The 24,000-nt window shown below is 37.3% G+C and overlaps 1 protein-coding gene across 2 annotated transcripts; it reads right to left on the reverse strand.

The window, feature by feature from the left end:
• Positions 1-11,338: 11,338 nt before the first annotated feature.
• Positions 11,339-21,122, reverse strand: LOC120258047 (fatty acid amide hydrolase-like). 2 transcript variants are annotated; one of them, XM_039265385.1, is made up of 19 exons: positions 20,953-21,122; positions 15,212-15,275; positions 14,922-15,115; positions 14,681-14,810; positions 14,366-14,443; positions 14,127-14,274; positions 13,944-14,056; positions 13,270-13,345; positions 13,105-13,176; positions 12,949-13,009; positions 12,795-12,866; positions 12,630-12,710; positions 12,452-12,555; positions 12,294-12,386; positions 12,154-12,222; positions 12,008-12,072; positions 11,864-11,925; positions 11,689-11,784; positions 11,339-11,577 (listed from the first exon to the last, which is right to left on the reverse strand). In XM_039265385.1, the coding sequence occupies exons 3-19, from the start codon at positions 15,084-15,086 to the stop codon at positions 11,503-11,505; spliced, it is 1,560 nt and encodes a 519-aa protein (XP_039121319.1). In that variant the 5' UTR covers positions 15,087-15,115; positions 15,212-15,275; positions 20,953-21,122; the 3' UTR covers positions 11,339-11,502. The 2 variants fall into 2 exon arrangements, with proteins under 2 accessions (XP_039121319.1, XP_039121321.1); XM_039265387.1 differs by lacking the exons at positions 15,212-15,275; positions 20,953-21,122 and adding an exon at positions 20,494-20,520.
• Between the last annotated feature and the right edge of the window lie 2,878 nt (positions 21,123-24,000).

The following is a 24,000-nucleotide window of genomic DNA, read 5'->3' on the forward strand; positions in this document are numbered from 1 at the left end:
AAAAACCTTGTATCCATGATGAATCTAGCTTGAATGGAGGATGAGATTTTCGGTTTTACTGTAGCATAGCACCGAGATTAGGGTTTAGTTTAGTTAATTAAGTTGATGATTATGATGATTAAGGTGTTAATGATGATGGTTAGATTGGAATTGATTGAGTTAGCCAAGTTGATTTGGTTGGATCAAACCAAGTTAGAATTGATTTGGTTGAGTTGAATTGAATTGAATTGATTGAGTTGAGTTTGATTTGGTTGAGTTGGGCTTGATCAAATCAAGTTGAGTGTGGTTGGACTTGAATGGTTTGGTTGAATTAAATTGGTTGAAGTTGATTTGGGTTTGGTTTGGATGTTGGGCTAAAGGTTTTGGGCTAAACCAAGTTGGTTCAATATATTTTGTATAAGAATTAAGTTGGTTCAAAGCTGGTTGGTTTAATTAAACCTGGTTCAGTGAATTTGAGCTTGGTTTAGTGGAATTGAGATTGGTTCATATTGGTTTAGCAGTGTTTAGCCTAGATTGAGTTGGTTTAAGTGCAATTGGAGACCAATTTAATTATGCAATGTCAGGTTTGAACCGATTGGAGTGAGTGAACCAATTAGAGAGTCAGTTATTGATTTCATGTATTTTCTTTTGGGTTCAATTATGTTTTTAGTTCTCATAATTATTTATTTTTATTATGTTATCCTGTTAGATATTGATTAGGCTTAGGAGGGAGTTCCAGGTCCAGCAAGAAACCCAAAAAAGACCAGGTGAGTTGATAGTGGCTATTATTTAAATTATTGGATAATTATTATTATTTTGGAAATAATTATCTAATTATTATTTTTTTAAATAATTATTTAATGGCTAGTATTTTGGAAATGATGGTTTAATTATTTCATTTTATTATGTTTAATTGCGTATACTGTTGAAATATACTTATATTTATTATTATTTATTTGTCGTTGATGTGACATGACAATCGTATTGATATACTTGATTTTGTATAATTATACGTATTTCCAAATAGTGAAAATACACGTATATATAATTTAATTATTTAGTTCATGTGTTTATTTTTTATGGTTACATATGCTTTGATTTGGAATGATTTGTGAAACCATGTGAGCATATTAAAAATGTTTTATCGGCATTGTTAGTGGAATTGGTTTTCATTTTTAGTATAGGAATGGTATCGTGGATCTGGGCTTTACTGGTATTATGCATTGTTATACTTTTGGCATTGGCTTTCTGGAAAATAATGTTTTATTTCCGAGATGTGAATGCTTGTCCTGGATAAGGATCATGTGATATGATTTATACCAATTGTATTATTACTGTATCTACTTGATGGTTTGGACGGTGATGGCGGGCTAAGGCCCGACTACTACAGTAGTGGGTCCCCACAGGTCAGTCTTTAGAGGTGACGTGGTGGACCTGAGTGTTGATTTTTACGAGGGCCAGTTCAGGTGGGAGAGTAGAGCCCTGACTGGATATTCATCGGGTAGCCGGGGGTCACCGACCGGTGAACCGATGGGTTAACGTTAAGGACATGAATTCCTTGACGGCTTTGAACCTAGCCGCGGCCACGGTGAAGGTTTAGAGAGTTATCTAGACCATGTTATGTTGGGTGAGTGTTGGGTATTGCTTTACTTTAAATTTGAGATTTATGTTATTTTTGAATTATGATAAGGGCAGTCTATCACAAAATTTGTGTTTTCTGAAAAAAAATCGAATTGATGTTGATTTCTGTTGAATTTCAGTTTCAAAAGCTCTTTAAAGTTGTATTTTTTTCTAAAAATTAGGTATTTGTGAAAGTTGGGAAAAATTATTTGAGAAATAGATCTTTATATGCTTTTATGTATATTACTTTTTAAATTATTTGAAATTATTGAGCCACTATCGATCAACTGAATGTCTCTGTAGTTGCAGGGAGAAGGACCTTAGTAGATCACTGTTCGACTATAGAGCTAGTCAGGGTTGAGTCCAGGACTGCAGTGGGTTCCCCCCTCCCCCTTTTTTTGTCTTTCTTGTTATTGGTGTTGTGATTTTGTAGCGGTTGTACCCGCAAACTTGAGTAGTTATACTTGTTGTATTTATGTATTTGAACCTGTAGTTTGTGTAAAATTGTAAATCGTGATTTGTAAGTGTGATTTGATTTTTGAGAGGTGTCAGGTTTCCAGTTAAAAAAGAATTTTTAACTGATGGGTGTCATATTTACCTCGGTAGAAGGGGTGGGTGTGACACTTTTTTTCCTGTTTATATATGAAAGTCCGTAGTTGACATATTCACTATATATATAATTAAATTTTTAAAGATTATAGTTAAATATAACTAGAGATGAAGATTTCCACCAGCCATGTTTAAGGAAATGGGGATAGATTGACCTCTGTCCCCAAGCTCCAATTGCGGATCTAAGGGGAGGTCTCTCAATCTCGCTCTATAATAACTTTTTTACCCATGGTCATATTTTTTGCCACTTTTTATTTCTGTTCATATATGAAATATTTGCAGTTGACACTTATACACATCTTAACATATATAGAATTAAAAAAAATATTGTCATGTTTGTGAAATCTAACTTTAAAAAAAAATTCACTCTAAATAGAAAAATAGAAATAGCAATGGGAGAGAGTCCCCTAGTTTCCCACCACTACGGAGGAATTAAAAAAATATAGTAATAAATATAAATAAAATAAATTATTATATTATTTTAAAAATTAGTAATGGTAATGAAAAATAAAAACTTAATATTATAATAACAATAACAACAACATAAAGTTAAATAAAACACAATTAAAATATAATACTTTAGCAAAACATCTACATAAAAATCAAAAAAATAAAACTCTAACAAAACATATAAATAACCATTAATATTTCAATACCCGCACTATTAAATATGTTTATATTTATTAATAAGTTATTTTATATTTTTTATCTCTTTATTAAATTTATATTTATTAGTAAATTTAATTTTTATTCAAATTTGCAGTGAAGAGTGTTTTCCTTATCTTGTCACATTACAATGTCCAGAAAATTTTTCTCTCCTTACTCAATCCCTATGAAAAAAACAACTATCTCCTAGTGAAAGGACGAAGCTTCACAAAGTCCATCCTATGCCGATTCCTATTCCCAAAGAAGTTCCTCTCCCCCTAAATGTGATTTCTAAATCCACCATGTCTCCCACCCCGCAAGAGATGAAATCGGATTATCCCCATCTTAGTCGGGTAGAGTTTCTATAAGAATAGAGGAGAATTCCACTAACACCCTTAAAAATTAAAGTTTAGTTATTTTATTCATTTTTATTTTAAATTTTTATAAAAATTAATATTATTTTTAATTTTTTTTCAAGATCTTTAAACAACTATATTAGAAATCAAAGTAGTGAAAGGGAGTCTACCATTGGATAGCCTAATGATATGATACTAACAATGCAAAGGGGAAGGTAAGGATTCAAATCATTTATCCGGTAGTACTGTTTATGTACATTCATTCATTGTACTCAATACTATTCATGAGTCTGGGTGCAGGGGATTTTTCTGGAAAGTCCGTAAGTTACCATAACTAGTGTATATTCATACTTGTTTGTCACTTTGATAATTCGGCAGAATATCCATGTTAGTCCCTGTACTTATTTCATTTTGCCCTTTTAATTCTCTTACTTAAATTTAAGCTCTTTCAATCTCTCTACTCTTTGAATGAGTGCAATCAAGTCCCCTAAGCATGTTCTAATCATAAAAATAATTAATATACTACACAATTCATCCATAATAATCATTGTAATATACACAATTCAAGGAAATAATACAAATTTTTTATATAATTCATAGAATATATGAGCAATAAAAATTAGTAATTGGTATGTTCAAAGTGTATATGGGGGAATTGATTGCACTCATTCAAAGAGTAGAGGGATTAAAATAGCTTAAATTAAAATAGGAGGACTAAAAGAGTAAAGTAAAAAAAATATAAGAACTAATATGGGTATTCTACCATGATGATTCCTTATGTAAAATACGCTTGTTGTAAAAAAAAATAGTGAAAGAGAACGGAATTACAGAGATGCCATTACCTTATTTTCCTTGTACATAGCCCGTTGCAAGGAATTACTTGAATTCACTCGTGTAATAATTTAGTTTGCAAATAAACCCCACAAAAGTCTTTATCTCCGATTTTAATCCAGAATAAAATGGAAGATAATTTTTTTATATAAATTATTTAATAAATAATACTAATGAAGATGAGGATGGGGATTGAGAAATAAAATTATTTCGGAGAATATTCACGGGGCAGTCCTGGAAATAGTGTCAACGGGATGGACCTCCTGGGCGATCTCTGGGGAGGCACCGGCAACGGGGTCAAAGCTACTTCAGGTATGGGCAAGGGGCATGCTGACGACGGAAAGCGCACGTTCGCGCAAGTGGTGAGCTCGGATTCTTCGGACAACGACAAGCGCTCCGCACAGAAAGTGATCATTGGTTAGTCGAAGAAGAGGATGTCCAAGGAATCGGGGAGTGGTAGTAGGTTGGCTGGTACCAAGAGTCAGCGTTCTCCGAATGAGGCGAGCTGTCGTCACCAGATTGTCTGCCTGCGTTGTGCTTGCGTCGGACATATGGCGGCGAGATGTCCGGTGGTCCGCAGCCCGAATTGTAAGAGGCCTCATGTGCGGTCTAAGAAGCTCGTCTCGCAGGAGGTTGGTGTTGATCAAGGCAAGGGTTCTCGGATGGTGCAGGCTCCTGTGCAGTCTCCGACAGGGCAGGAGGTGGGACGCAACTGTCGTGCTTCTCTTTCAATCTCTCTTACCCCAGAGACTGAGAAGCTGCGTGACGAGCTGTCCAAAGTAGCAGTTCTCTCACTTGTGGAGGGCCACGTAAACGATGCAAGTGTGATGGAGATAGCTCCGACGATAATAAATGCGAAGCTTGCTGGCCCGATCACCCCACTCAACGATTGCTCTTTCCTTATTCCTTTGGCTAGCCGGGAAGAAGTTAGAGATGTTTGCAAGCTAGGCAGCTTCAGAGTGGTCACTAAGGAAGGCCCTTGCACCTTAAAACTTGCTCCTTGGTCGGCGGAGATTGGAGTGGACGGATGGGCCTCAGGCACAGGTCAGTGGATTCATCTTTGGAATCTTCCACTCCATGGCTCATTGCGCTATCTCAAGCGTCCTCTCCGCATAAATATTTCATTTTGGTGCTGGTTCGCCGTCAGGCTGGAGTGCTGTTGCCGTTCGAAGTGGATCTCAGCCTGGGTATGCGTCGCTACCTGGTGCTGTTAACTGGTGAGAAAGAGGCTGTCCCAACATTCCGGAGAGATCTTGGTAGGTATGCGCTTAAGTTTCATAGCGCCTCCAGTGTTGATTCCGTCACTCACAGGGTTGAGAACAGAAGCATCCAGGAGAGCTCTACTGACGAGATAGGCAAGTCTCTATTGGGGTCGTCTCCCGGCATTGGTCAGGTTGAGCATGGCTCCCGTCCTGGACGTCCGGTAGGGTCTTCTGGCGGTATCCCGTCGACTGTGGAGGCTTCTCGTGCTCCTCCGGGATCGGAATCTGGGGTGGTACGTGGCTCCCATGGTGTGACTGCAAACCACCCGGAACTATCTAACCGTATTCTGGAGAAGAATGTGGGGAATGAAGGGGTGGTTGAGCTTGGCTCCCACCGTGTCACACCAGCGGAGAAAGGGGTGGTGGAGCTTGGCTCCCACCGAGATGCTCCGGCGGGGAACCTCCGGCCAAGAATGACTGGGATTCAGACCGTTGAACCATGGCCTGATCACGAGCGTCCTAGTGGTCACGAGCGTTCTGGTGGTCGTGATCTTGCTCAGTTACCCGAGCGACGACTCTTGACACGACCAGGTGTCAGGGAGGCACAGGGTGCTAAGCATCGTCGTGTCGAGTTTTGGCAGGCCAAAGAAAGGAAGGGGACAGGTGGTCAGACTGGCACGTCCGAGGTTCCGAGGTTCCAGAAGCATGTGAAGCTTTTGAAGCGTAGCTCTCTTGATAAGCCAGGTTGGGTTCGGTCATCCATGCAGATTGGTGGAGATATTGCTGGGCCAAGCTTGGGTGCAGTGGGGCCTCAGGGGGGAGCTGTTGGGCCGGATTTGGTGGATCCTGTCTTATTGGGAGGCCCTGATCCTTATTTAGAATCAGATATTCCTTCTTTTAATTTTATTGGGGACCCATTATTATTATGTGAAGTGGGTCGTGATTCGGGCCTTGTTAGTGCTAACAAACAACAAGGGGATGCGTTAAAGGGAATTGGGCCTGTTGAGAGTGATGCACCGATGGTAGAGATTGATGGGGATTCACTTGGGATTAATAAGGAGGGTGTTATGGGCCATCAGGATGTTGGTGGGCTGTCAGATGGGCCTTTAAAGATTGTTAATAGGCAGGTGGTCCAAGGAGAGCTTGATTCTATCACGAGACCGAGTGATGAACCATCAGTCACTATTCCGGGGAATGGTAAGGATTGGATGGAATTTCGAACCCTAGGTGGTTGGTGAGTTCGGGTTTGGAGAAGTTCAACTTCAATGATGTAACTGTAAATCCTGTTTTACCCCCGCCTGTGGGTTTCTCTTGGGAATTTTTAGAAGTTGGGTGGGCCCTTCGACCCAGTGTCAGGCAATCAGTCACTATTGATGGTGACGCTTCCCGTTCTCCGGTTGATTTATAGTCTTCTTCTGTTGTGTTAGCGACATCCGACAGTAATTCTGACTCAGATGACTCCATTTCGGAGTTTGAGAGAAATCTCAGGGAGCTACTGCCTGATTTGCCCGGTGGATTGGAGGCTACTGCAGAGGAGCAGACCCTTAACACCCGAAAAAGTGAGCGGAAGAAAAAACCATCCTCGTGTTTCAATGAGGAGGCTGGTTTTGTTGCGGAACCACCGAGGTCTGCCAAGAAAAAAGCCTTGTGAAGCAACGAAGAGAAAGGTACTTCCTCCAAACCTTGCTTAATTTCGGATTGGAATGATGTTCAACTTGCTAAATTCTGTGATGCTTGTGGTATTGCTTTTTCTACTGATGTGAATGCATGTTTGAATCACATTCGTCATTTAGAACATTCGCGTTTGGTCCCCTTGAGGGAGTCGGCTTCCTCTTTGGAGGAGCGGGTTGTGTAAGGTTTTTTATGAATATTATAACTTGGAATGTAAGGGGACTAGGGAAACCTGCTAAGAGGTTTCTAGTTAAAGACTTTTTGAACATGCACTTTGCTGATATTTGTTGCCTTCAAAAAACTAAACTTCAAGAGGTATCGATTGCGACCTGGAGGGAAATCGGTGGGCACCGGCTGGATGAATTCTGTTTTGTGCCAGCGTGCGGCTCGTCTGGAGACATCTTAATTGGTTTGAATAGTTCTATACTGTCAGGCACACCCATGTGGAAGGGATCTTTTTCTCTCACGATTGAGTTCTTCTCTAAGGTCGTGAACTTAACTTGGAGGTGCACCGCGGTCTACGGACCAAATGCCAGATCGCTTAAGCATGCTTTTTGGGAGGAACTGCGTGTTAATGCTGGACCTCCTGGGATGCCTTGGATTATCTGCGGTGATTTTAATGCTACTTTTAAAGTAGAGGACAAAAACGGTGGGCCTCATAATCTGGAAGGCATTAGGAAAGCAAATTTGTTCCTCCAACAGCTACAGTTGCAAGAGCCCCCGGCGGTTGGTCGTAGATTTTCTTGGACTAATGGTCAAGCGGACCTGATCTGGGTTAAGCTAGACAGATTCTTAGTCAATGGGGACTGCGCTAATTTTTTTCCCAAAATGATACAGAAAAGTCTATCGCGACTTGGTTCTGATCATGTTCCCATCCGTCTTGAGCTTGGGTATCACTGCTTCAGTCCGCGACCTTTTAGGTATGAGCTAGTCTGGTCCACGGTGGACGATTTTGGGGATCTTGTGAAAAGCTGGTGGGAGATTTCCTCCCCTCAAGGTTGTGGGGCCTTTGTTGTTGCAAAAAAGTTGTTGACTCTCAAATTCCATTTGCGTCACTGGGCCAAATTTTCTTTCGGCTCCATCAAACTCAAGAAGCTGGCTTTGCTAAGTGAACTAGAGAAGCTGGATGTTTCTAAAGAGCACAGGCCTCTGGAAGCTCTGGAGTTCAAACTTGAGGAGGAGGTCAGATATGAATTATGCCTCATTCGTAAGCAAGAAGAATTGTACTGGAAGCAGCGCTCTAGGTTGCAATGGCTAAAAGAGAGCAATGAGAACACGAGTTTCTTCCATGCGGTAGCTAACGGCCGTAAAAACAGGAATTTCATTCCAAGTATCAAACACGAAGGTGCCACTTGGACGGATCCGAAAGAAATTGGGAAAGTGTTTGTTGGCCGTTTTCAGCAGCAATGTGGTTCCAAGCGTTCGAATCGTTTTGAGATTGACTTTCAAAGATTGCTTGCGAATAGGAACAGGTTGGACCTTGAGGTTTTGGAAAGACCATTCACGTTGGAAGAGGTCAAGAAGGCGGTCTTCGACCTTGGCAAAGATAAGGCTCCTGGCCCTGATGGCTTCCCATTGCATTTTTTCAGACATTTTTGGGATCTTATCAATTTCCGACCTAATGCTCCTCTCGTGAGGATTTTTTTATTGGGGAGAGCGAACCTGGAGAGGATTAACTGGGCCAATATTTCCCTTTATCCCCATAGGAGTCTCCGGAAACGCCAGGGGATTTCCGTCCTATCAGTTTAATTAATTCCACCCTGAAAATTTTATCTAAAATTTTAGCGACTCGCTTGAGTACGATCTTAAGTTCCTTGGTCGATTCTGACCAGTCGGCTTTTTTGAAAGGGAGGTGCATCCTCGATAGCATCGCCACTGCAGAGGAGCTGATCTTTAGTTTACATAAGCGTAAGCTCCCAGGTTATATCTTAAAAGTGGACTTTGTCAAGGCTTTCGATCTTGTTGATTGGGATTTTTTTTTCGATCTAATGCATGCCCACGGTTTTGGGGCTAGATGGGTTGGTTGGATCAAATGTATTTTGACCTCTTCGAAAGCATTTATCCTGGTGAACGGGACCCCAAATGGGTACATTAGGTATAAACGAGGGTTGAGGCAGGGTGATCCTTTGTCACCACTGTTATTTGTGCTGGTGACCGATGTTCTTAGCTCTATGTTTAGCCACGCCCTTGTTTCCAAAATTTTGGTGGGTGTTCCCTTGGGGAGTTTTGGTAGTAAATGCAATTTGCATTATGCTGATGATCTCCTGATCTTAACGGCTGGGGGACTCGAGGATCTTAGGATTATCAAACTCATTTTATACTTATTTGAAGGGATGACGGGGCTTGAAACCAATTTTTTTCTAAAAACTTGTCTCAGACTTAGTCGTGAGGGGTGAGCTCCATGATCGGGCGCTAGCTGAAACTCTTCATTGCAAGCGTCGGGGTCACGGTCACCTATCTTGGCATCCCACTTTCGAAGAAGACCAGTGAGGCAAGACCGGGAAGGAATTATTCGGAAGGTGCACGAGATCAAGGCCATGGAAATTGCGACATATCTCTCTCGTGAGGCGACTTACGCTGGTGAACTCGTGTCGATAACCTGCTCCAACATATTGATGCCCATTTTTCGCCTTCCGAGTCGGGTCATCAAAGCCATCGATCGCATTAGAAGGGACTTTCTTTGGTCCGTCCTCGATATCGACCATCCGGGTTGTCACCGGTCGATGGAAGAATCTTTGTCGATCCCCGGGACCAAGGGGTCGGGGTATCTCGGACTTACTCGGGCTTTTCAACCATGCATTATTGAGAAAATGGTATTAGAAATACATGCTGGATCTAGAGTGGGGTGGTGCCAGGGTCGTTCAGTTCAACTATGGCTCCCCCATGTCTAAGTTGTGGCCCTAATCGTGACAGTGTGATTTCCTTCTTTTGGAAAGGAGTCTTGTCTTGCTTGTCGGCTCTTAGGAACTGTTGTTCTATCGAGGTTGTCACTGGCATGGATACTCTTTTTTGGAAAGATGGTTGGCTTGAGGGATGCACTCCAATGAATTTTTGGCCTGAGGAGTTTAGGGCCAGCCCTAGCCCTAATGGCACGATTCTTGAGCTCCGCCATCTGTTGAATGAGCAACCATTTACTGATTGTGCGTTGATCAACCAGACTCATGCGCGGGTGTGGAATGCTGATTATAGGTCTTTGGACAAGATTCGGTGGCGAGGGAACGGGAATGGGTTGTTCACGGTGAAGTCCTTCTACAACTTCTTAATTGACGGGGGGCTCCGTTGCCCAATTTTGAGGTTCTTTTGGCGTGGGGGCTGTAAAAAAAAAAATCAATCTTTTCAACTGGTTGGTTTGGAGAAACAAGATTCTGACCTTGGAAAATCTTGCGAGAAGGAGATGTAACAAACTGCCGACTGACACATGTGTCATGTGTCATGCTGATACTGAGTCGATTGACCACTTGTTCATCCACTGCCCTTTTGCACTCCATGCTTGGGAGTATTTTGTGACACTTCTTAGGCTACCCGGTGTCCCGTCTTCCATTGAGGACCTGTGGGGTCGGTGGCGGATATGTTTGCACCATGATAGAAGATCTTTTGGAGATCTTGTTGAGAAAGCCTTAATTTGGAATATTTGGCTAGCGAGGAATGATTGTATTTTTAATGCCAATTACTTGCCTTCTCAGGGTTTCATTGTGAAAATTGATCGCATTCTTGTATCATGGTACTCTTCTTTCGCAGAGGGGGTCAGAGTGAAGATGGAGGACGACATCAGCAAGGTTAAAAAAAGCCTGGAGTTTCTTGGACCTCGCGCTCAAGGCTTCAATGAGGCGAGGGCCTCTATGGAGGAGATTATCCCAGATGATGGCTAGGTTCTGAGTGTTTGCGCTCTTGGGGGTTGTTGCCCGTTTTGTTGTTTTTTGTTGTTGTACTTTACCACATCTAGTGGTTGGTATCTTCTGTATCCTCTTTTTCTTTAATATGAAGTGTTTATTCACCTTTTAAAAAATAAAATAAAAATAAAAATAAAAATATTCACGGTATAGTTTTGTATCCGAAACTTTTATCACTTAATTAATTTGATTAAAGGACTGATGAGTCATGTCGATGTGATCGAAGGACTTTTCCAAAAACGTGAGACAAAGCTAATTACTAATTATATGCTTTTGGTCACTTTTTTTTATAAGATAATATGAATGGCATAAAAGCACGCAAAGTTGCTTTCAGTTTATCTTTTTTTATTGTTATGAAAAATAAATCATGTGTGTGTCGATACAAGCACACAGTTAACAAGAAGTCCTTTTTGTGTGAATCTTAAAAAGAAATCACTTAAATTATAATAATAAACAAATTTTTTTAATTAAAAAAAGGATTTGTGAAATGACTGGAAACAAAAATGAAATCAATGGGAAAAAAAAATGACTATTATTCAATTGCTCCTAATGCAATGTATGCAGAAATTTCTTGTATTTATTGTTTCAAGATTTCAGCACATTTAGGCATACAATTAACAAAAATAAATGAAAAATGCTTGAAAAACTTACAATTCAGACTTATTTCTTTCTTAATTAATTAGTTTTTTTTGCTTCTTTCTATTGACCTGCAGTTTCCTCCTTGAGAAGATCATAGAAAATCATAGGCCTCTTGAAGCTTCTACTGCATATTGCCTATTAAAAAAAAGTATCATAACTTGTTATTATTACTGATCAATTTACCAAATTCTCATTCAATTCATTAGTTACTTAAATAAAAAGTTTCGGTTTCTTAGCTTATGTTACCTGCAACCGATAAGCCAAATGCAGTAAGGTTGCTTCCGACCATGGCCTTCCGATGAACTGAATACTGATTGGCATTCCACCTCTATCACATCCAACCTACGATACATTATCGGTTTTAGTATTTAGATTAATCTTTCCATCTAAAGATATATATATATATACACGTTTATTTTACCATTACAGTAATTGCAGGCAACCCGAGAAAATTTCCGGCTATCATGAACCTTACTAATGCAGCTGAAACAATCAGGCACTATATTCAGTTTTTTGTCGTTGATGAATTGGCAATTGAAAGGTTTGAGGTTTTGTAAATTAGTACCTCCATTTATGTAATCAAGCTCTCCGGTTTTGAATGTATCTCTTTGCAATGGATATGCGGTAACACTGTGAAAATGAGAACAATAAGGTTCACAATATGTTTGATTTCAGAAATTTATGTGAGAAATCAGAGTTTGAGGTCAATACCCGGTTGTTGGTGTGACGATAACATCAGCATGTTTGAAAATTTCCTTGTGAAAATACATTTGCCGGTTTCTGAAAATGCACAGTGGTTTGTTAATGAAGTCAATGTAATTTGTATGAATGAATTGCAAATTAATAACTACCTGATCTTTTGAGCATTCAGATACTCTCTGCTGTGAAAAGACCGATAAACTTGATGTGCAACTCTTACATCCCATCCCATATCGGCAAAGTTTCTAGAAAAATGTACGATGATTCACATAATGAAACTCATAACGATGAACTTCATGGGACTACTTACATTTTTGCCAAATGCGGTGCTAGTGAAGCATTGCATTCTGATGCAATGGTTACATAATGAGCCAGACGCATCTCTTCGATCTCTGGTAAAGTCACTTCCACTGTCTGTGAGGAATAAAAGCATGAAATTTCTGCAAAGTATTTGCTTGATGATAAAAAATGCATGTCAAATGTTATACCTCCCAACCATAATGGTCGCGAAGCATATCCAAAGCATGTTCGCAAGAGGTTCGAACCTCATCGGCAGAGTCATTAAACCACTGCATTGTTTTAAAAAATGAAGTCTCGAATAAGAACAATAGAATACTGTCAGTAATCAATGTAGATATATTAACAAGACAAACCTTTTCGTATTTGGCTAATTTGATGTTGCCAATTGAATTTGTAATTGCTAGCAGTGGAAGGTTTGTTGCTGGCTATCAAGTTATCAGTAAAAAATAATAATAAAAAAAAAACCTCGATAAACTTGAGAGAAATAGAACAGTGATTTAAGTTTACCACTAAAGAAGGTGTAGGTGTAGGTTGTCTCACTTGGAGGTCCCCGGAAATAGCTGCATAACTAAGGATGAAAGAAAACAACATCTTTAGCATCTAGTAGCATTGACTCTATATGTTGCAGCGAAATAAGTGTATTAGCATTAGTAAAAAGAATACGCAATGAGAGCATCTTCGACTGTTCCTGCCAAAACCCCAGCCATTCCAACGGTCCAATTTAAGGGAAGAATGCTGAAATAATGATAGAATTGCAGATATAAATCCAAATAGAAATTAATTTCTTGTTAGTAAAAATGATGGTAGAGATAATGGAGATCAAGCTACCCCGCATGAGATACACGACCAAAAGTTGGCTTGAAACCAACAACTCCACATAAAGAAGCCGGTATTCTGACAGATCCTAGACAAGGAGAGTGAAAGAATTCAAGTATCTTATTTATACAATGTTATGAAGGAGGATAAGACATAGGATTTATTGTTTCTCTAATAAGGAATGCACAAATCCACTCAATTCAGAGATGCTTGGAGTTTTTGGATTTAGCTTTCCAATTTAAAAAATTTTTCTCTTTAGAGAAACTACAATCCTAGAAATGAATTGCTGTATTTATTCATTCTATTCTGTGGTTCTTCCACATTAATTGAAATTTCAGTATGATGATCAGAAATTATATGTAGTCAGACTAAAACCTAAAGCTGGCATTCATTGTTTATGATTTCTTTGTATCATGAATCACATTAATAGACTTTTTCTAATTCAAGAAGTAGCATTAACACACTAGTTCTTTTCTGAATGTAAAATAAAGCATGAAGTTTTGGGACCAGCTTGTTGCATTAATGTCAAAGATAGGTAGCAATGATAAAGCAATGATAAATGCTATGTGTTCTAAATTGCCGCAAAAGTTGGTGACCATGCGAGTTTCTAATCAAAGATATATATCGACACTTTCAAAAAGTTCCTAATCAATTAACTAAACATATTCATGTGTGAATTTCCTTACCTCCTCCATCGACACCAAGTGCAATAGGACATAATCCAGCAGAAACCACAGCAGCTGAGCCACTTGAGGAACCTCCGGAAATCTTCTTAATATCATAAGGATTTCTCACAGCCCTGTTATGTGTCTAAGACAAAATTAAATAATGTGTAACTTCCAATTAGGTAAAGATAAATTGCTTGATACCCGTAATGAGGATTGATCCCACTTGTTCCAGCTCCAATCTCATGCATGTTTGTCTTCCCGACAAGAATTGCACCACATGATCTTAATTGCTTCACAATGTGTGCATCTTCTATTGAAAATCTAAATTTGTGGTACCACTTAGTTCCTCCTGAAACAATTACCATTCTTCAGATCAAAACAGCTACAAAAAGTAGAAAAATTGAATGAAATTAAGTATTAAGAACCCGAAAGTAGAATACCAGTAGTTGGATAAGACATGCAATCAATCTCATCTTTAACAGCAACCAGCACTCCATCAAGAACCGAAATTGGAGTACCTGTTAAAAGATAAGATCTCAACTAAAAAAAACTTTTCCTTTTTTTTTCTTGTAATATAGAGCATTGGTAGTTAGAGGTGTCGGTTTCATGCATTCTTAGAAATGAAGTTATGAAACAAGTGAGTCATGCCTTCTAAAAGTTCCATTAGTTAGTCATGGCAAAGGTTTGGCATAAATTTAATGACAATAAGAAATTTATTATTGATTGAATAACAGTAAAAAGATGAGATAAACTACCATTTTCGTATCGGAGTGTTGATTCTTTCGCCTGTCTTAGAATATCTTCAGGATTATAATTGATGAAAAATGACATATTAATGTGAGGCTCGGAAGACTCCTTAACTGCAGCTAAGAATCTCATTGCTACCTGTAATTTTAAGCTTCTAAAAAAGTAAAAGCTATGAAAGAAAAAATAGAAGAAATACTAAAGAAAATTTGAACTTTCATGATGAAATGAATCGAGAAATTCATTGTATACCAAATGAGGAGTTGTCTGCCGAGAGCTATAGGCTCTCGAGTAATCCATTATTGTCCATCGCCGGAAATCAGAATCGGAATTAGAATTGACAGCAAACTCTGCATCTTTAGGAAGACAATCCACCGCCTCCTGAACTCGTTCAGTAGATGATGAACCTGGTTTCATGTTATAGACTTGTTGCTCCTCATAGTCTTCTGGATAACGCCTCAAGGTAAATCCAAAGCAAATGATATTTATGAGCACAATAGTTTCAAATTTGAGAAAAAAAAACAACAATAAGGAAATCAAACCTTCTGAAACATGAGTTGGTGTGTAGAGTGGTGGTTCTGATATTTCTAGCAAATGATACAAACTGCAACAGTTTGGATATTAGTAAACAAAATCTCTTAAATTACGAAATCAAAATTTTTTTTCTTGGAACTTTTGAGTATTCTGCAGTAAAGATGGCTTTATATATAAAAATAGTACAAATTCTCTGTAACATATTTGACACTAATCAAGATCGCCTAATGAACAAGATTGTTTCTTCTCATTATCTCCACAAAAAACACACTTAAATTATCATCATTTTAATCATCAAAGAAGCATTACCTTTCATATCTCCTCCAATTCACCATCCAAAACAGCAATTTTAACATTTTTCACACAAATCAAGATCAAACAAGAAAATTATAAATTATTCATCATTCAATTAACCATTCAAAACAACAACTATAACACATTAAAAAAGCAATCAAAAGATCACCTTATGAACAAGATTGTTCCTCTTCAATATCTCCACAACAAAAGCCCCCACAATCCTCAACTCCAGAACCCAAGCAAAAATCTTAACAAAAAACCCGGCCATTCTCGGTGCTAAAATCAAAACAAAAGCCAAAATCAAACAAAAAACATCAAGGACTCACCATTCATTATCTCAAACACTTCATCTACAAAAACTCAAATAACAGAAACAGAGTACTAGTTAAGCATATCCAAATATATATATACCTTTAACATTTGCATGGATGTAAGGCTCATCACTATGAGCACTAAGATTCACCTCTGCAACTGGCTTGTAGATTTTTGGCATCACATACAAGAACCCCATCAAGAACCAACTATCCTATGCTTCAAGAAGATGCATTCAATCTTCTCTCTTTCTCTCTCTCTCTCTCTCTCTCTCTCTCTCTCTCTCTCTCTCTATATATATATATATATATATATATATATATATATTCAAGAATTAGGGGACAATACGCAAGAAGAGGGGGAAAGGGAGAGAGACAGAAATTTTATCTTCTTGTTTTTGATGTAGTCAAGAAAAGAAGGAATGTATAGAAAATGATGGCTTTGGTTTTAACGGTCAGTTGTTTTCCCGGGAGAAAGTTCAACGAGAATGCCACTGGAATAATTATTTAATTTACTTTTTTAATATAAAAAAAAATTATTAAATCTAGTGTTTAGTTTCTCAACTATAACCAAATATTTATTTATTTTTTTATATTTTTATTTAATAAAAAGCTATGATCCAAAAAAAAATTTAAAATTTAAAATTAAAATCTTAAAATGTGTAATTTGGTCTTTTTTTCACTTCGTTTGGTCTATTTAGATAAATTACCAACTCGACTTTGGTTGGACTAATAAAATAATAAATTTGATTGATGATTTATCACATTTTCAATGCCCCACATTTTTGTTTGGTCTACAAACAAAATTGAATTTTTTTTTTTAGATTTAAAAATTAAAATAAACATTTGATCCTTGTATCTGTCTTCTTCCTCATCCTCCTTGTCCCTCTCATCCCTTCTCGATTGATCTATTTCAATTTTTCCTATTATTTTAATTTCAATTTTTCAAAATATCATTTTTAATTTTTAAATTTGAATTTTTGAAATTGATTTTTGAAATTGATTTTTTTAAAACTGACTTTTTGTAAAATTTCCTTTTTAATTGAATTTTTTTCTTTTCTGAATTTTCTTCTAGCTTATCTCCTTTTTTTTTTTTCTTATTCCCATTCAAAGTATAATAATAGAATTTTTAAATATTCTTGATATATTCCCTCTTTTTATTTTTTTATGCCTATTCGAAGTAGGATGATAGAATTTTAATAAAATTAGGACTTATGTAAGCCTATATAAACAAATACCCCTGGTAGTTTTCTCACACATTAGTTGAGGGGAGAAGGTACAAGCACTTCAAGGGTTATTTATTTATTTTTTTAAGTAAATTTGATTATTAATTTTTATTTTTGTCTTATGCATCTTATTAAATTTCTTTTACGATTTACGAAAAGTAATTCTCATGCTCACTTTAGACGCGATTTACGAAAAGTAATTCTCATGCTCACTTTAGACGCAAGCAATGACTAACGCCTTTGTTTATTAATATTCATAAACTTTTTTTTCACCCAAGCAACTTAATTTTACTCTCTTATTGGTGATTTTTTTTTTTCTTTCCTACCAATTTTTTATACTTTCTTACAAATTTCAAGAGCCTCTTTTCAATCCCTATGTAGCCTTTATATGCTTATGACAGATTATTCTATTTATATTCAGTTTATAATATATATATATATATATATATATATATAACTATTTTCTTTATGCTTTATATTCAAAGACAATGATATTTTTAATTCAAATTAATCTTTCTTTAATTATGGTTTCAAATTGTCATCCAGTGAGACTGAGATTGAGATTTCTTTATAACACTTGAGATGCATGAAAGTACTATCCATTTTTGGACGATTTTATAAGAATATATCTCCCGAATAGCAAACTTTACTTTAGAAGTACACACCACTACTATCTTAAAAGATCTATTTAATACTTATCAATAGATTCAAAATTACACAACAAGAAAAAAGAAGAGAGTCAATTACTCTCAATTGAAGAATTTTTTTTTCTTTAGAGATCTGCATAGAAGAATTTTCGTAACCTTGTAAAGATTAATGCTCATCCTATCCCTCATGTTTCAAAAAAGTGTAAGCTTGCCGCTTTCTTATCTTTATGTTATGCTACTTCAATATGCTACATAAAGGGCTTCTTATATGCTCACAAGCTTTCATGATGGTAACCTAATTAGTTTAAGGGATGAGAATAACTTTAGCTTCTACTGTACTTGAATATATCTACACTAGTTTGGATGTGATGGTTTTACATCACAAGAAACCATGTGGAGTTTTAGTTGCCTTACCATATAATTTTCTTTATGGTTGGGTCAACTCAAATTTTATAGAGATTTACATTCATTGTAATACACTGAGTGAAAATATCATAAATATAAATGAATTACAATAGCTCTCAATCATGGCTTATATATTAGTTACAGGAGCAAACACTTTTAACCTTAAAAAAAGCTCAAAGCACACTAAGGAAAGAGGTATATCTCAAATGGCGCACATTACCTAGCAATGAATTCAAAAAATGAGGGTTGGTGTGAAGATTACAAAAAGTCAAACAATACCAACAAATTAGGAATGACTTAAGTAGAATACATCATTGCCTTTCACCAAAGCATTATTCTTTTACATCTTGGAAAAGACCTCTATGCTTAACAATATAGCCCACATCGATTTGCAGGATATTTGGCTATGATCAAGGATTTATTAAAGAGATTTAGACGTCTAAATCTCTTTAGGAAATCCTTGATCATAGCCAAATTATTGAGCAAATCGATGCGGGTTATACTGTTGAGCATAGAAATCTTTTCCAAGATGTAAAAAGATTATGCTTTGGCGAAGGGCAATGAAACATTCTACTTGAGTCATTCTTAATTTGTTGGTATTGTTTGGCTCTTTGTAATCTTCATATCAACCCTCATTTTTGAATTCATTACAAGTGAATGGGTACCATTGGAAATATTCCTCTATCTTTAGATGCTCCAAACCCTGTTAAGGTTAAGAGTGCTTGCTCCTATACATGATATATAAGTTATATGCCTGGGATCTTCCGCAATCTATATACATTTTTTTTATGGATGTTGTCATTTAGTGTATTACTGTAAGCATAAGTTCCTAAGACTAGAAAATGTGAGTCGACCAAACCATAAAGAAAATGATATAGTAAAGTAACCAGAGCATCATATGGTGCTTTATAATGTAAAACCATAGTATCCAAACTAGTGCAGATGTACACAAGTACACAGTAATAGCTAAAGTTATCCTCATTCCTTGAGTTAATTTGGTTGTCATGATGAGATAGGATCAGCATTAATGCTCATAAGTTTATTAAAATTCTTCTTCTCATCAAACCCATTCTGAGTGTCAAAAGACAATGAATCACTCAGAGCTCTCCATCATACACAGTACCTCACAAAGTTGTAAAAAAGAAGTCCTACAAATTTACCAAAGTACCTATCATTTTTTATCAAGATCCGGTTTTCGTTTTTTTTCTTTGTTATATATTTTTTTTTCCTCAAAATTTCACTTTTCATGCTTTGCACCAATTTTGCAAACAAGCCCAAATTTTTTTCATATTTTTACTTTTTGATGTAATTTTGCAATAGACCCCCAAATTTTTACTTTCGAGCTTTTGCACCAATTTTGCAAATAAACCCAATTCTTTTTATTTTTTTGCATTTCTCCTATAATGTTTTGCATGTAGGACCCTAAACTTTTACATTTTAAAATTTTCTACAAATCTTACAAACAAACCGTTAATTACTTTCATAATTTGATATTTAGCTTTTAATGAATAAATCCTCAAACACTGTTTCCTTTTTATATTATTTCTTACATATTTTTGCAACTAATAAACCTTTTACTTCTTGTGTTCCCCTTTCATTTACATTAGAAAGAGCTCAACTACAAGATCCCTCTTTAGCTACATTATATTGCAACAATTTGCCTCCCTAAGTGAGACTTAAGGCGCAACCTTTATTTGCTTATATATCCAGTGAATAATGCATAATGACATCTGAAAATCAAGCTGGGTCTAATCTCTTTACTAGGAGTTGTCCTAATGATCATCATCATATCATGGTTGACAATTCTAGCTATGAGATGTTCAATGACATGGTGAATAACAGATGAAATATCCAAACTTTGACTCAATACCACATATATATACATATATTAAACATAGACATGTATGCATATGGCAAGCAATTAACAACAACAATTATGTTTGAAGAATTTATCTATCACTTCTCAACATGAATACTCAGTGCAAAAGCAATCTTTGGAGATACAAGATATTCATATATAATCCTTGAACAATTCAATCATGGCCAGGCATAAAACTCCTAGACAATAAAGAGATAGGATGGTGATAAAAAAAAAACATGCATATGACTTCATGCATGAAAGTTTAAAAGAAGGTGCATGTGACTGTTTTAGTAATGAATTAAGCATGTTTATTCACAAGAGAGAGAAAAAAAGCATTCCTATGTGTTTGTAAATAAGTGATTTCATTTTTATGAATTCAAACTCCTGGACAATTACTTACTAATTCTCTCTCCATCATTAATATTTTAAACTTGTTGCTCCTCATAGTCTTCTGGATTAACGCTTCAAGGTAAATTCAAAGTAAATGATTTTTATGAACACAATAGTTTCAAATTTGAAATAATAATAATAAGGAAATCAAACCTTCTGAAACAAGAGTTGGTGTGTAGAGTGGTGATTTTGATACTTCCGCAAATGATACAAACTACAACAGTTTGGATATCAGTAAGCAAAATCTTTTATATAAAAACAAATTTTTTTTCTTGGAACTTTTAGTATTCTGCAGTAAAGATTGCTTTTTATATAAAAATAGTGCCAATTCTCTGTAACATATATTTAACACTAATCAAGATCGCCAATGAACAAGATTGTTTCTTCTCACTATCTCCACAAAAAAACACTCAAATTATCATCATTTTAATCATCAAAAGAAGCATTACCTTTCATAGGATCTCCTCCAATTCACCATTCAAAAAACAATTTTAACATTTTCAAACAAATCAAGATCAAACAAGAAATTAATTATAAATTATTCATCATTCAATTAACCATTCATAATAACAACTATAACATATTAAAAGAGCAATCAAAAGATCACTTTATTATGAACAAGATTGTTCCTCTTCAATATCTCCATAACAAAAGCCCCCACAATCCTCAACTCCAGAACCCCAAGCAAAAACCTTAACAAAAAACCCGGACATTCTCGGTGCTAAAATCAAAACAAAAGCCAAAAACAAACAAAAAAACATCAAGAACTCACCATTCATTATCTCAAACACTTCATCTACAAAAATTTAAAAAACAAAACAGAGTACTAGTTAAGCATATCCAAATATATATATATATATCTTTAACATTTGCATGTATGTAAGGCTCATCACTATGAGCACTGAGATTCATCTCTGTTACTGGCTTGTAGATTTTTGGCATCATATCCAAGAACCCCATCAAAAACCAACTATCATATGCTTCAAGAAGATTCATTCAATCTTCTCTCTATATATATTCAAGAATCAGGACGCAAGGAGAGGGATAGAGGGAGACAGATAGAAAGACAGAGAGACAGAGACAGAGAAATTTTATCTTCTTGGTTTTGATGTAGTCAAGAAAAGGAAGGAATGTATAGAAAATGATGGCTTTGATTTTAACGGTCAGTTGTTTTGCCAGGAGAAAGTTCAACGAGAATGCGACGGGATTAATTTGCCTTTTTTTTTTATAACAAATAAATTAAAATTAGTGTTTAGTGTTGGGTTTTTTATTCTTACCCAGTTTTTTTTGGGTTGACCAGTTTATAACGATGGAATCACAAATCAAATTTAAAATTTTTTTTATGATTTTGATTGCTGGCCCATGACTTTAATGGGGCAAGCCCCTAATGTTCATTACCCCAAACTTGGTCATGGGAATCTCCAATTAAAAAACAAGTGTGAATGAGAAATGACCGAGTAAACATGAAATTTTTTTATTGATTTCAAAAAGCATACGAGTATATAATCATGAGTGAGAATACAAAACTATTAAGAGAATAATTTTTTTATATCATGCTCTTCAAACTCTATTTGCATGACTTGGTTGTGCTCTTGACTCTTTTGCTAAAAGCATATTGGAAGACCCTTTTAACTTGGTGACTGTGGCTTTCTTTAATTTTTTTTGTGTGTTTGCATCTTGACATATCACATAACTCTCAAACTGCAGCCACTCTGCATTTATGAGTTGTCTACTTGATCATCTTTGGTTTTTTTATTGCTAAAGACTCGACGGTTTTGTGCTTCTAAAATCTTCAGGTCTCTAACTAGTGAAACTTTTTAGGTCTTTGACTTCTTTGCGTCTTGAGACTTCAAAGTTACATTTGTCATATATATGAAATGTTTAGGTCTTGAATCTTCCATGCTTTTGAGCTTGACCATCATATCATCGAGTTGTAACCTCCCACATGATTGACCTATTAAGTTTACAATTTTGACTTGATTTCTGAATGGATCTCAAGCTATAATTATAACCTTAATTTTCGTTGACTAAGTCATCAAAAGAACTTTTCCCATTTATCCCCATGAAAGTCTAATATCTGACCTCATAGAAAATTTTCATAGATTTTTATCAAAATTCCTCATCACCCTGGGAGAGTCAAACATAGGACCATGAAGTGGGTTTGACGAGAAAACTTCAAATGGTTTTCCATGTGAGCTTCGAGAATTGTACCTGAAGATAGGTTTGAAAATACCACTTCAAACAAACGTTCATTACTCCTATGAGTATTGAACATGAGACCTCACAATGAGTAAAAAAATTTTCATCAACTCACCCCCACGAGTGTCATGACCCCATGGTAGGTGTCACGGCCTTCCCGATCGCCCCAACGATCACCGCGCGGCGCTCGCCACACCACCAAGGCGCCGCGCCAGCCTCCAATACCTGGAACCAAAAACAACCCAAGAAACTAGCAAGCAACCATGCCCTATCAAGTAAACAAGGCTATTAAACATGCAAGTATGAATAAAGACATCATGAGAGGCCAAGTATAAGAGAGAAATCCGAAAACTCTCTATTGAATGAGAAGAAATACAACCAAGGCCAAGACACAACCAAGAGTTCATCAACCTCTCCCTTTCTAAGGGAATGAGAGCCATATATATAGGGGAAAGCCAAGGAGAAGATAAGATCAGTCGGATCTTGATAAAGTGCTAGGATGAAGTCACTTGTCACATCAAAACAAGCACAGTGCTACAGTGCTATAGTGCCGAGAAACACAACACTGCTTCACGCTTTTACACCGGATCAGGCCTACGAGTCGTGGCCAACAAGACTATTTATCCAACCACCATCTCCGTAACATCCCTATCCGATGTGCCCATCCGACCTCATGGCAGCGCAGTCCGTCATGGCTTCTCGGTAACGGCCAAGTATCCACTCTCGTAACTTCGCCTGCATCACGGCGCGCATCACAGCGCCCTCTCGGTCAGTGCTGCGCTCACGGTCACGCGCATGCACCACATTGTCTTAGTAACAAGGTTCGAGGGCTAATGCGCCCACTCTCGGTCGCGACACTCGACGCATGCGCGCATGCCGCTGCCGTCCGCACGTGCTGTGCGCCAGCGCATTTCACGACTCGGCACCACTCAATCGAGCCATCTCGGCTCGCCACAGCCGCCTCCCGCGACCAAGGCAAAGTGCCATCCTGCATGATATAAGCATCATATTGGATGGAGACCGCATGTAAGGGCACCGACCCTTACAAACCACCCCGCATTGTTGAGCGACATCCTCGTCGGACCCAGCGTCTTCAAAAGTCTGCACCAACTCCTCGAGTGCCAAAAGAGTAGTATCGCGCTCCCAACTTGCCTCCGAGGCCGGCAAATCTTTCCATCATGCGAGAAAGCGCGACGATTCTTCTTGCTTTGGCCCTCGACCTTCCGGGTCTAAGATCCAGCTCGACCATATGAGTGAACTTCTACTCGCTTTGCGTCGGTGGAGCTCGACTACGCCTGCGCCGTCTTGGATCGATGGGGTCTTCATGGCACGGCGTCTTGTCTTGGCGAGGCTATCCCGAGCACTCTCCATCATCTCCTGAAGATCAAGGGCGAAATGATAAGCAGCTGGGCATTTCCCTCCGGTCTTCCTTTTTGCCACCTCCGAAGGGTTAATGGGTTG

Source organism: Dioscorea cayenensis, chromosome 4 (genome assembly GCF_009730915.1).
Source record: "Dioscorea cayenensis subsp. rotundata cultivar TDr96_F1 chromosome 4, TDr96_F1_v2_PseudoChromosome.rev07_lg8_w22 25.fasta, whole genome shotgun sequence".
Classification (NCBI taxonomy): domain Eukaryota; kingdom Viridiplantae; phylum Streptophyta; class Magnoliopsida; order Dioscoreales; family Dioscoreaceae; genus Dioscorea; species Dioscorea cayenensis.

Bases quoted from the DNA above. Each gene is read 5' to 3' on its own strand.
- LOC120258047 (XM_039265385.1), bottom strand. From the start codon at position 15,086: ATGAAACCAGGTTCATCATCTACTGAACGAGTTCAGGAGGCGGTGGAT. The intron at 14,057-14,126 runs GTATCAAGCAAT...GACACATAACAG, and splicing joins GGGATCAATCCTCATTACGG to GGCTGTGAGAAATCCTTATG. The intron at 13,010-13,104 runs GTATTCTTTTTA...TTTCATCCTTAG, and splicing joins GTCGAAGATGCTCTCATTGC to TTATGCAGCTATTTCCGGGG.